The sequence below is a fragment of the Lampetra fluviatilis genome, chromosome 2, assembly GCF_964198595.1.
Source record: "Lampetra fluviatilis chromosome 2, kcLamFluv1.1, whole genome shotgun sequence".
Taxonomy (NCBI): domain Eukaryota; kingdom Metazoa; phylum Chordata; class Hyperoartia; order Petromyzontiformes; family Petromyzontidae; genus Lampetra; species Lampetra fluviatilis.
Genome location: NC_136276.1, coordinates 1,816,918 through 1,830,832, shown reverse-complemented (window position 1 = coordinate 1,830,832; position 13,915 = coordinate 1,816,918). Strand labels below are relative to the sequence as shown.

The 13,915-nt window shown below is 52.2% G+C and overlaps 1 protein-coding gene across 1 annotated transcript in view; it reads left to right on the top strand.

The window, feature by feature from the left end:
* Window positions 1–11,116: 11,116 nt before the first annotated feature.
* LOC144946972 (uncharacterized) overlaps window positions 11,117–13,915 on the top strand; it is a 29,884-nt gene continuing 27,085 nt past the window's right edge. Inside the window, exon 1 of the mRNA XM_078876049.1 lies at window positions 11,117–11,146. Within this exon, the coding sequence (XP_078732175.1) occupies window positions 11,117–11,146 (30 nt within the window). The remainder of the gene's footprint in view (window positions 11,147–13,915) is intronic.

The following is a 13,915-nucleotide window of genomic DNA, read 5'->3' as shown; positions in this document are numbered from 1 at the left end:
GCCCGAACAAAAGCTGTTTAGGCATGCGGTGGCTGGGCATGCGGGCTACATGACCCAGCCAACGCAGCCTTGCCTGCCGGAGGAGCTCACCGATGGGACTTTGCCCAGATCTTTCAAGGATTTGTGAGCTCCTCACACAATCCAGCCTGGTTAAACCCAGGATGGATCGTAGGCAGGCCAGCCTAAATGTTTCCAACCGGCGAAGATGCTCCATTACGGGGGTCCACGTTTCACAAGCGTCGAGAAGGGAGGGAATGAATGTGGCCGAGAAGACCTGAAGCTTCATGCGAAGCAACAGACCAGGTAGCTTCCACACAGCGTTACGCAACCGATGAAAAGATGTTGCCGCTCGACTGATTCGGAGTGAGACCTCTGCTGTTAAACTAGAGCCGGTCATAAACACACTGCCCAGGTATGGGAAACTCTCCACTCTCTCCACTATTGCCCCATCACCGATTGGGAGTTGTGGGGGTGGAGTGTCCGATGGTACAAAATACCCAGGCAGGTGCTTAGTTTTGGTGGGGCTGATGGTAAGGCCCCACCTCTTAGTGGCAAGCTCCAGTCTCAGCAGCAGCGTCTCCAACTCCTCCTCTGAATGAGCAGATATTACCAAATCATCGGCATACATAACGTGGTTGACCAATATGGAGCCATCCCTTGATCACACCCGGGCATCGATCAGTCTCCCATTATATCTGTACCAAATGGAAATTCCCCCGGTACAGCTATTGAAGGCTTCACGAACTACGTGGTCAAAATAGATGTTAAATAATGTGGGAGCCAGAGGACATCCCTGTCGCACCCCAAAGTGTACAGGGAAAGGCTCTGACTCCCGGCCACGTAGTTTTACCCGGGCCCGCTCACCATCATGAAGGTCCTTAATGATCGTGAGCAGAGGGTCAGGGACTCCGAAAGCACGAAGAACAACCCAGAGCCCAGGCCTACTGATGGTATCATAGGCCTTGACCAGGTCAATAAAGCAGAGATGTAGGTCTTGTTGGAATTCCCTACACCTCTGCTGTAGCAGACGGACAGAAAATATAGCATCTGTGCAGGACTGCCCTTTCCTGAAACCGCATTGGGGCTCCGCAAGCCTCTCCTCAGCGTGCCTAGCAAGGCGATGTTGAATAATCCTTGCCAGGACCTTTCCCGGCACACTGAGGAGTGAGATGCCCCTGTAGTTGTTACAGTCTGTGCGGTCCCCCTTCTTAAAGAGGGGGACCACCAGGGCATCCTTCCAATCCTGCGGAACCCCGTCCACACAACACACACAAACACACACACAAACACACACACGCATACACAAACACACACAAAAACACACACGCAAATAAAGACAGGGATTACCCGTGTAGCCTTCACAGACTGTTGGGGCAAGTGCTGTTAGCGAGTGCCTATGAAGCACGAGGTGGTTGGTCAGTACAATACCACGCCCGGCCGCCTTTGTCTCCCCAGGTACTCCCCTTTTAAAGGTCGAATCAACACGGCGCTTCTGCCAGGCTAGGTGTGCGCCTTGAGGCCACGTGTAGTATCTGAGGCTCGCTGCTGGCAGGAGGTCACGGGACAGACCCTGCAGGTGGTGCTATGCAGTATAAGGTCGACTGACTCGGCTGGCTGATGCACCACCTGTGCCCCCTGCTGTGCGAACTCGCTGCGTTTTATCCGCCCGGTGCTCTGCTCGTTGTTGTGAGCGTTGCTACTCTGCCCTCCGTTGTTGCTGGAGGGCGACTGCCTCCAACTGCCCAGCGACATCCTTCACGAGCCCCGTGTAGCCTGAAACAGGCTCTTGGGGCAAGTGCTGTATAATAGCGCCACTCGCATAAAAGACAAAGACACACAAACACCCACAGACGTGCACACAAATACATTACGCAGGCTCGGGCACGCACAATTAAACACAACATACACACGGCTCTGTCAAACATGCGCACACACATATCGTATAATAGCATGCACACACACACACGAGCACGTACACGCATATGGTACACACTCAAACTCGCACACAAAGACAAAGATCACCCGTATAGTCTTAACAGACTGTTGAGGCAAGTGCTGTTAGCGAGCACCTATGAAGGCCGGCACAGCACACGAGGGGGTGGGTGATCAGCACCACGTGTGTTGGACAGCGAAGCCACAACATTTGTAAATGTTGTGGCTTGGCTCTCAAACACACCGATTTGACGAATTGGCACGTTCTGTTTACGTGACAACCATTACAAGTTGGCTGTGTCGGATGGTAGCGGGTTTTAACGACACATTAATATATTTACGCGATTTAATCCAACTAAAACTCTATTATGGATGATATTAGTCGCAAAAGCCTGCTACGTGTTCAACCAAATATATCCTAGATTTTTTTTTGTATGTGCAGAGACAGATATGGGAAGCAGACTGCTTATTTAAAATGACCCAACACACTCGTAAATAACACTGCGGCCTTTAAAATGAAAATATATGATAGGCGGCGTTTCTGGTAATTGTTAATCGTAAATAAGTGTTCATAATGCAATTGAAACACTGTTCATCAGGAAGCATCTTAAAGTTTGAATTCTCATCATGCCCGTGGTACGTCTTATTATCCACTCGATCTCTCTAGCCTCTCTAAATATCTGACATGAAGAAGGGACATTGCCCAAAACGTCGCCAATTATAAATATACAGTATATTTTACAAATAAATCCGCAGTATGTTTTACAAATCTATTGAGTATGTGTTATTTGTGCGTGTGCACCACTACCAACGCAGCAGCAGCATTACCAAATCACGTTTTTATTTAATAGGTTCAGGGGGGTCATGTGCCTTCTGCTGCCACCTGCCGGAGACACGTGGTACAATAGCCGTTACCCACTCACCTTCGACTCTAACCTGCATGCATAAATATTTAATAGGCGACGTTTCGGGCAATGGCCCTTCCAGAGAGATCGCGTGGATTAGACTTGGAGACTGCCCTTCACACCATGGGGACTGGTGATAATTAATTAAAAAACATTTTCTGTTGAAGCATATGCATCGTTGCCTGTTGGTGGATTGAGTGGCAGGTATTCCCTGCAACAATCAATAATGTATTCCTGCATACAGTCGTTTGTATTCAAAGTAAAATTATCAAATGTTGTTGGCGCGTTGCATTAAGGTTACCCGTAGATCAAGCATTCGCTCATGGAATTCAACCTCACGAGCGCAATCTGGGATATACAAAACAAAAACAAGACAAAGATCTTTAACAGACCGCACCATGTATTCGTTTTTAAGGTCGAGTCGACGAAGGGGCGGCCCAGAACGGGTTCATCTCCGATGATTTCCATGAGCGGGAATCAAACTCAGGTCGCTGGGTTTGTAGCGCAACGCGCTAACCACTGCGCCACCCCCACAAAGACAAAGACTGCACCGTATGACCTTTAAGAGATTGTTGGGGCAAGTGTTGTTAGCGAGCACCTATGAAAGCCGGAACGAGGGGGGTGGGTGTCCAGCACCGTGCCCGACCGCCTTGGTTTCCCCAGTACTGATGTTTACACACCGCACCATGTACTAATGTTTAAAGGTTGAGTCGACATAGGGGAGGCCCAGCACCGGTTCATCACCGGTGATGACCAATAACAGGAATCAAACTGGGGTCGCTGGTTTCGTAGCGCAGCGCGCTCACCACTGCGCCACTCCCACAAAAGACGAAGACACACAAACACCCACAGACGTGCACACAAATACATTACGCAGGCTCGGGCACGCACAATTAAACACAACATACACACGGCTCTGTGAAACAAATGCGCACACACATATCGTATAATAGCATGCACACACACACACGAGCACGTACACGCATAGGGTACACACTCAAACTCGCACACAAAGACAAAGATAACCCGTATAGCCTTACCAGACTGTTGGGGGGCAAGTGCTGTTAGCGAGCACCTATGAAGGCCGGCACCGCACACGAGGGGGGTGGGTGGCAAGCACCACGCCCGGCCGCCTTTGTCTCCCGAGCGACGATGATCACACCAGGTACTCATTTGAGACTTGAGTCGCCGGTGATCGCCGTGAGCGGGAATCGAACTCGAGTCTCCGGGGTTCGTAGCGCATCGCGCGAACCCATCACATACACGTAACGCACGCGCGTGAACACAGCACACGTTCACGCGCTCCGGCAGACAGTCGGGGACGAGCGCTGTCCGTCCAGAACCTTTGAATGTCGGCGCGGCGAACGAGTGCGAGGGTGGAACAAGCCGTGCTCACGTGTATCGCTTGTTTAACACGCAGCAGCAGGCTTTCGCGACCAATGTCATCCATAATACAGGTTTTTGGGGGGGGGGGGGGTTAGATCGCGTAAATATATAAATGTGTCGTTAAACCCGCCACCACCCGACACCGCCAATTAGTAAGGTTTGTCACGTAAACAGAACAAGCCACAACACAAATGTTTTGGCTCTCCAACACACCGGTGTGCTGTACTAGTAACGAATTGGCACATTCTGTTTACGTGACAACCCTTACTAGTTGGCTGTGCCGGGTGGTGGCGGGTTTAACGACACATTCATATATTTACGCGATCTAACCCCCCCAAAAAAACCTGTATTATGGTTTATTACTCAGCATCGGGCACTGCCGATTTTATTTGAGGCTGAGTCAACCTACAGCGAGTCAAGGCACACCCGGACCGGTTTCCAGAACCCATTCACGGCTGACCCTCTCCACGGGCGGGAGTCGAACTCAAGTTTGCCCCGCTTTGTAGCGCGGCGCGCTTGCGAAACCCCGCTGCATCGCAGACAAATGCACAAAGAGAAAGATATCCCGCGTGTAGCCTGAGCAGTCTGCCGGGGCAAGTGCCGTTAGCGAGTAGTATCTATGAAGGCCGGGACGGCACACGATGGGGGTGGGTGACCAACTGACAGCGCGGCCGCCTTTGTCTCCCCAGTGCATATGCTTACTACGCACCGCACGGGGTACTCGTTTGAGGCTGGGATAAACACACACGCGTGCACACACGTGTGTGCCCGGTGACAGGCGTGCACACACGTGTGTGCACGCGCGTGCACACACGCGTGCACACACGTGTGTGCCCGGTGACAGGCGTGCACACACGCGTGTGCCCGGTGACAGGCGTGCATGCGGTCAGAAAATCGTGCGAGAGAGGATTTCTCATTATCAGCTATACAGCAAAGCGAAGTTTACAATTCAGCGTTTCAAATGTAAGGGGCCGGCCTTGCCAGTGACGGAAGATAACAGCGAGTTGCTACGAAGAAGGATCATTGCCCGAAACGTCACCTATTATATGCATATTAATTATAAGGCCACGCACAGTGTGATTCACGAATGTGTTCGGGTTTGATATTTTTTTCCCAGTAAAAGCGAGCAATATAATGCAAGCGCGCATACGCGGCACCGATACATATTCTGATTCTGCACGAGCGGGAGTGGCGTCACGTTCCAAGCCGCACGGCCTGCAGACGATGCAATAAACGCCAACGCTCTCTCACCTTTATGCGCCCTGTTGATGAATGTGGCCGATATTTTTCTAATAAAGGGCAACGTCGTTAAATAGCAACATCACAACTTTGCACTAAAATTCGTTGATTTTGAATTATAATTACGATAATTATCATCTTGCACCTACCCACCCCCCCCCCTACAGAGGGGACAGATCTGTATGTTGAACTTCTTTCGCACCGTACGTAGCCAAACTGACGCGTTGAGAGGTAACGTGTTAACCTTGCAATGAAACCACGCTGTTCACGCGTAAGTAATCGCCCACCTCTGGCTGCTCATGGGGGGCACGGTTCATTTCTCAGTTGGTGAACGGAACCTCGCCTTTCCTATTGCTGTGAACATATTTCCGTGAACTTACATTTCCGTAAAACACACACACACACGCAGCCGACAAGCTGGAAACTCAGTGAACACAGGCTAAGATTATATCGTTGTATTTTCATGCGGAGATGTGGAATGAAAGAAAGGGTTCTTAATTTAATAATAGTTATTAATTATTAGAGTTAATTGTATTCACGTGTCATCACGGATATGTGCACGTGCCAGTTCCCAAAAAAAAAATCGCTTTTGCTGATTAAGACACCGCGATGAGCATCCGTCTGCAAATCGGTCGATCTCTCTGCCATAGAGAAGGGTCATTGCCTTAAACGTCTGCCTACTATATATGTTTCCATTTTTAAGGCTGTGTTATTTTAAATTCGTTGTTGTAACATCTGTCAACAACTTTGAGACGGGTAATATACTCGTTTTCGAATAGTATGCTGCTGCTAATAGTAATTGTATTCATGTATAGCCCTTTGTCCGGCCGCTGTTCACGATGCATTCTCCCGTATGCCTTGTTGATTCTGACGGTTATTTGACCATTCTTCACCACGCTGGTGGGGGTAGTAGATGAGGTGTCAGTACCGGTTCACATAACACTCACTACGGATATTTTAGCCGTGGCCGGGAAATCGAAAACAGGCGCCCGGCATTAGGTTGATGACGCAGCGCCGCTAACCACTGCACCACCGCTCCATCCGTTTTTGTTGTATTTCATCTTACATTGTTCTTTACCTCCGGTACAGTACTCTAAACTCACGAACGCGTCTTGTTGCGAGAGAGAATCCATCTCCTCGGGCCTGGCTCACCACTCCGCCCCGAGTTCCATGTCGCTGCTCTGCGCGTGCGATCTTCATTGTCGCGTTTCCTTCCTTCTGAATACTTTTGGTCGTTTCTACATTTGCCCTATTACCGTATTCTATCGATTATAAGACGCACCCCCCCCCTTATGTATTTTAACGCAAAAGTGAGGGGTGAGTCTTATAATCCGGTAGCGGTGTCTGTGTTAGACCACATCCGTGTAACTTTATTGATACGGGGCACAAGTTTGAGGAAGGCGGGGGGGGGAGGTCTTACTTTCCAGAACGTCTTATCATCCAGAACATGCGGTAATATTTGTGTTCTGTGCGCGGATGGCTGCTTCCGTGTGCCCCACTGAAATGAGATCACACGACGATTCGAGTCTGAGTGGATTCAACACGACTTACAACGACTATGGAATTGTCACTGGGAACTCCACCACTAACCCCCCCCCCCCCTCTTAAACCACGGGGACATCGCTCACAAGACAGAACCGCACATCGTCTTAAACCATTCACAAACACCGGCGCTCTGCCCCCTTGTCAATCAATCCACTGCTGGATGAAGGCTTATTGTAACTATTAATTATTAAAACGCGCCGCAATAGAAGTTACGAAAACTAAACACGATCCTAAAATAATATATGTATAGTATATACGGTAAAAAAAATGCGACGCTTTTGACCCTTCTTCGTAGCAAACGGGAGATAAACAAGGGACGTCGCCCGAAACGTCGCCTCACATCGAAGCTTAGCCGTTGCACCTCCCTCGTGCGCTCAGTAGCGCTCGTCACATGACTGTCACGCTGAGAAATGTATTTTAATTCTCAGAGGCTGGAATTTTGCCACGTTACAGTGTATGAAAAGATCTTATTTAATACGACGGGGGTTTTTGTGTGTGCGCGCGTTGTTAGTTGAGCGGTCTGAGACCATTAAACTCGCTACACTTGGGAGAAAGCGTTTTAATGCCAGTCTATGGGTATCTACGTGACGTTACGGGTCTCTGTGTGAGTCTAAGGGTCTCTGTGTAGATCACGGTGACGGCGCTGAGACAACCAACTCGCTCCACTTGGAAGAATCCGTTTCAATCGCGGGCAGTGGCTAAAACTCGGATTCGAACCCAGGCTCTCAGCGCTTCCCGGATCAGCCAGCGCCCTGACCTCTGAGCCACACGGCCATCCCACGTGTTCAGGTATATATATACACTGTATTTTCGCCACTGGGGAGACAAAGGCGGCCGGGCGTGGTGGTGGCCACTCTGCGTGTCGTCCCGACCTTCATAGGAGCTCGCTAACAGCACTTGCCCCAACACTCTGTTAAAGGCTATACGGGGAATATTTGACTGTCTTTTATTTTGTGCCGGCCTTCATAGGTGCTCGCTAAGCGCATGAAGAGGCTACGCTGTGTGTGTGTGGGGGGGGTCTTTGTGCCGGCACTATGGTTATGGAGTGTGCGCATTGTGTGCGCATGAGAGTTACGAAGTGCAGGGCGCGTGTCTTTCCTCGTGTGCGGAGCCTTAATGATGCACGCGGGGGTACTTGTTGTGCGTTACGAGTATACACCTGTGCGGCTCTGTGTGGGCAGCGTCATTTCTAGCGGTTAGCGCGCGGCGCAACGAATCCGGAGACCCGAGTTCGACTCGCCCGCTCACGGCTATCATCAGTCACGATTATCTGAACAGGTCCCGGGCCTCCCCTAGGTCGACTCAACCTTTAAAAAAAATTGAACTGTACTCGGCGCGTTGTGTAAACATCGCCGCTAGGGATACAAATGCGGCCGGGCGTCGTGCTGGCCACCCACCATCTCGTGTGTCATGCCCAGACTTCATAGGTACTCGATAACAACACTTGCCCCAACAGTCTGTTAAGGCTATACGGGGGATCTTTGTCTTACACACTGTGTGCACGTGCCCCAAAATTGCATGTGTATATAAACAGTGTGTGTGTACACATGCATATACTCACTGTGTATACACACACACAGTGTGCATACACAGAGTGTGTATACACACACAGTGTGCAAGCACGTGTTTACGTGTGTGACTGTATTCGTAAGAGTTTGTGTGACTGTGTCTGCGCGTGACTGTATGTGCGCTCGCGCATATCAATGACTGTATTTGTGTAGTTGTGTGTGAGAGTTTGTGTGTAGGTGTGTGTGTGACTTTGTGTGCAGTTGTGTGTGGGTGTGTGACTTTGTGTATGCGTGTGGAGAGCGGTAATGGAGTGGTTAGCGCCCTGCGCGACCAACCTGGCCACCCGAGTTCGATTCCCGCTCACGGTCAACACCAGTGACGATCATCTGAACCGGTTCCGGGCCTCCCCTAGGTCGACTCAGCCTCAAATGAGTACCTGGTGCGGTGTATAAACATCGCCGTTGGGGAGACAAAGGCGGCCGGGCGAGGTGTTGGCCACCCACCCCCTCGTGTGTCGTGCCGGCCTTCATAGGTGCTCGCTAACAGCGCTTGCCCCAACAGTCTGTTCAGGCTATTCGGGGGATCTTTGTGTGTTAGGTGTGTTTAGTTGCTGCTCGCTCACAACAACATTATGTTAATGCACTACGGGGGATCTTTGTCGCTTGTGCGTTTGTGTGTGTCGGTGTGCGACTACGAATTGGTGCTCGCCGACAGAACTATCCCCCAACAGACGACGTGGCCCACACCGGGGATATTCGTCTGCGGTGCCCGCGTGTCGATGGGTCGTTGTGTGGCGTTTGTTGGGGAGCGGTGGCGCATCGGTTAGCGTAGTGCGCCACGAACCCGGCAAACCCCAGTTCGATTTCCGCTCACGGCGAACATCGGTGACGAACATTTCGACCGGTGCTGGGCCTCCCCTAGGTCGGCTCGGCCTTGAGTTAGTGCCTGATGCCGTACTTGGAAGACAATAGGCGGTGCTGGCCATTCACCTGTGCGACTTTCCCTTCATAGGTGCTCGCAAACTGCACTTGCCTCAACCAGCCGATATCGGCTGTACGGAGGATGAGTTGTCTTTGTAGGTGTGTGTGTGTGCGGTTGTTCTTGGGTCCATTCAGGCGCTCTGTGATAACGAAACCCGCGACAGTATACACACGTACATCCGTATGTATACTGTCTGATCAAGTGCGCACTGCATTCCGTACCCTGCATCTGACTTTGAAATACTGTATAGCACGATTCCTTACCCTACCCTCAAATACTGCCCCATCCCCGGCATGCCACCCCCCACATACCAAACATCTCACATTGTTGATACACACTGACACATACTGACACACAAACCCGAGCCACATGACATACAAACATAATACGACGCACACGGACAAAGATCCCCCGTATAACCGCGAAGACTGTTGGGGCAAGTGCTGTTAGCGAGCACCTACTAAGGCTCACACGGCACACGAGGAGGTGAGTGGCCAGCACCACGCCCGGCCGCCTTTGTCTCTACCGGTGCTAATGTTTACACATCACACAAGGTACACATTTGAGGCTGAGTCGACCTAGGGGATGCCCAGGACTGGTTCAGATATTCACCGCTGATGTTAGCCGTGGCCGGGAATTAAACTGGGGTCGCCGGGTTTCGCGGAGCAGCGCGCTAACCCCTGCACGACCGCTCCCCACTGACACACACACTGACACACACTCACACACTGACAAAGATCCCCCGTATAGCCTTAACAGACTGTTGGGGCAAGTGCTGTTAGCGAGCATCTATGAAAGCCGCAACATTACACGAGGGGTGGGTGGCCAGCTCCACGCCCGACCGCCTTTGTCTCCCCAGCGGCGATGTTTTTACGCACCGGACCATGTACTCATTCGAGGCTGAGTCGACCTATGGGAGGCCCAGCAACCGGTTCAGATAATCGTCACCGGTGTTGGCCGTGAGCGGGGATCGATCCCGGTCGCCAGGTTCGTAGCGCTAACCGCTACACCACCGCTCCCCACACTGACACGCACACTGGCACGGGGTTTTGGCAGCTGGCTACTTGCTCAGCTTACGACTGCCTGTCCATTCGACTGGGTGACTTGTTGCGAGGCTCGCTGGCGACAGCTATTGAGTTGAGTGTGCGGCGAGTTGACGGGATTACTACGGTGTAGTTGGGCAGGTGGGGGAGCTGTATGGTTTGTACATTGGCTCGTAGGCTCTCTTGATATTTTTGTTGCTATCTGCCCAACTATCTGACTAACTGATTTGTCTGTCTGGCTTGTCTTACATATGTATATATGTCTACCTAGCTGTCTGATTAACTTGCTATCTCCCTATATATAGTTATTGTACCGTCTATATTATGATGAGTGGCGAACCAGCTAATGGCACGCTGCCTACTTGAATAATTATATGGTTATCTGTTTATCTATAAGACTAACTAGCTCTCTGTGCGCATGTATATCTGACTATTGTATATTTTGTATATTATTCTGTATGTACATATCTGGCTATCTGTATGGATATTTGTCTACCTGGCTTGCTATCTTTACCCATATGGCTATCTGGTTATCTATAATGGAGATGTGGTTCCCTAACCGGCTAAACAGATATCATGGACATGTGTCTGGATATCAGGCGATCTGTACGTGTGTATACTGTATTGGTAGGGCGGGGAGCGGTGGCGCAACGGTTAGCGCGCTGCTCGACAAACCTGGCGACTCGTGTTCGATTTCCGCTCCCGGCCAATACCAGTGACGATTATCTGAACCGGACATTCACCCCCCCCTTCCCCTAGGTCGACTCAACCTCAAACGTCAGCCCGGTGCGGTGTGTCAACATCACGGCCTGTCAAAGCCAGCACGTGCTGGCCTTGACAGGTGATACTCGCTCACAGCACTTGCCCCAGCAGTCGGTGAAGGCGATACGGGGACCTTTATCTTTGTATCGGTATCAAAACCTCGCCGAGTCTCGGGACTTTGACACGGGAGGGTCCTGCCAAAGTTGTCGGGGCGATGCTGCTGCTGCTGCTGCGTAATCCAAGTACGAGTCATTTGCGGGTAAATTTTTAGCATTTGGGATGTTTTGTCAATAATTACATTTGTTTAGATCTACAGTACAGATATATCCAACTAGCTGTGTGTCTGTCTGGATATTGGTACATCTGGTTACACGTCGATCTGATTATTGCCTACCATCTGGTGACGTGCTGATCTCTGTGCATTCTTCCGGTTAAATAGTTATCGATATTAACCCATCTGGTTATCGGTATTAATCAATCTGTGGCTGAGCGCGTGAACCCGTCTGGTGGTTGTGTGGCAGTGCACGTGAACCCTGTCTGGTTGTTGTGCGCGTGAACCCGTCTGGTGGTTGTGTGGCAGTGCGCGTGAACCCGTCTGGTTGTTGTGTGGCAGTGCGCGTGAACCCGTCTGGTTGTTGTGTGGCAGTGCGCGTGAACCCGTCTGGTTGTTGTGTGGCAGTGCGCGTGAACCCGTCTGGTTGTTGTGTGAGCCGTCTGGTGGTTGTGCGCGTGAACCCTGTCTGGTTGTTGTGTGGCTGAGCGCGTGAACCCGTCTGGTGGTTGTGGCAGTGCGCGTGAACCCCGTCTGGTCGTCACGTGACAGTGCGCGTGAACCCGTCTGGTGGTTGTGGCAGTGCGCGTGAACCCGTCTGGTGGTTGTGTGCGTTGATCTCCTCTCTGTGTTTGGATGACGCGAGGTGGTTTCGGGAGCGGTGGAACAGCGGCGCCATTGTGACCCAAGTCTCCCGCCTCTCACGGCCGTGAGAGTCGCAGTGGACAGAGGAGGACGGGGGGGGGACGGGACAATTGGAAGGCGTCGCTCTCCCCCCTCTCGCCTCTCGCTCGCTCGCGTTAGCACTCCCTCGCTCACTCTAACCCTCCCTCTCGCTCGCGTTAGCACTCCCTCTCGCCTCCCTCTCACCCTCTCTCTCGCTTGTTCTCTCTCTCTCCGTCTCTCTCCCTCGTGCGCTCTACCCCCGTACGCCCGCCCCCCCTCTCACCCCCTCCCCTCTCACCACCCCCCCTCTCCCCCCTCTCTCTCCCTCCCCGCACCCTCTCCCCTCCCTCTCAGCCACCCGCCCGCACCCTCTCCCCTCCCTCTCCCCTTCACGCTCTCCCCTCCCTCTCCCTCCCCTCTCCCTCTCGCCCTCTCCCCTTAACGCTCTCCCCTCCCTCTCCTCCCTCCCCCCTTCACGCTCTCCCCCCTCTCCCCCCTCCCTCTCTCCCCTCCACGCTCTCCCCTCCCTCGCTGGGCCATTTTGCGCGAGCGAGGAGGAGGAGCGTGCGAGGGAGCGGGGAGCGAGAGGGGAGCGCGAGGGAGACGCGGCGCTCTCTCCGCGTTCACTGTAGCCACGATAACCAGCACTGTATACCACGGGGAGACGCGGAGGGGAGACGCGGAGACATACCGGGAGACACAGAGACACAGAGACATACTTACCGGGAGACACAGAGACAGAGACATACCGGGAGACACGCGTAGCGGGAGACACGCGTAGCGGGAGACACGGAGACACAGAGACATACCGGGAGACACAGAGACAGAGACATACCGGGAGACACAGAGACACAGAGACATACTTACCGGGAGACACAGAGACACAGACATACCGGGAGACACGCGTAGCGGGAGACACGGAGACACAGAGACATACCGGGAGACACAGAGACACAGAGACATACTTACCGGGAGACACAGAGACAGAGACATACCGGGAGACACGCGTAGCGGGAGACACGGAGACACAGAGACATACCGGGAGACACAGAGACACAGAGACATACTTACCGGGAGACGCAGAGACACAGACATACCGGGAGACACGCGTAGCGGGAGACACGGAGACACAGAGACATACTGGGAGACACAGACACAGAGACATACCTGGAGACACGGAGACAGAGAAATACCGGGAGACACAGAGACATACCGGGAGACACAGAGACACAGACATACCGGGAGACACGGATACACAGACACATACCGGGAGACGCGGAGACACCTCCGACCAATTCAGAGACCCACAAGGCGTATAACCTCGACTCACGACCCCCGGAGACACACAGAGACACACAGAGACACACAGACCGAGAAGACGGAGACACCGAGACATCCAGAGACACGCACAGAGTCGGGACGTCCTGAGATATAGAAGCAGCGAGAGACACACTGACAGAGACAGAGACACACTGACAGAGACAGAGACACACTGACAGAGACACACTGACAGAGACAGAGACACACTGACAGAGACACACTGACAGAGACACACTGACAGAGACACACTGACAGAGACAGAGATACACTGACATAGACAGAGACACACTGACATAGACAGAGACACACTGACATAGACAGAGACACACTGACAGAGACAGAGACACACTGACAGA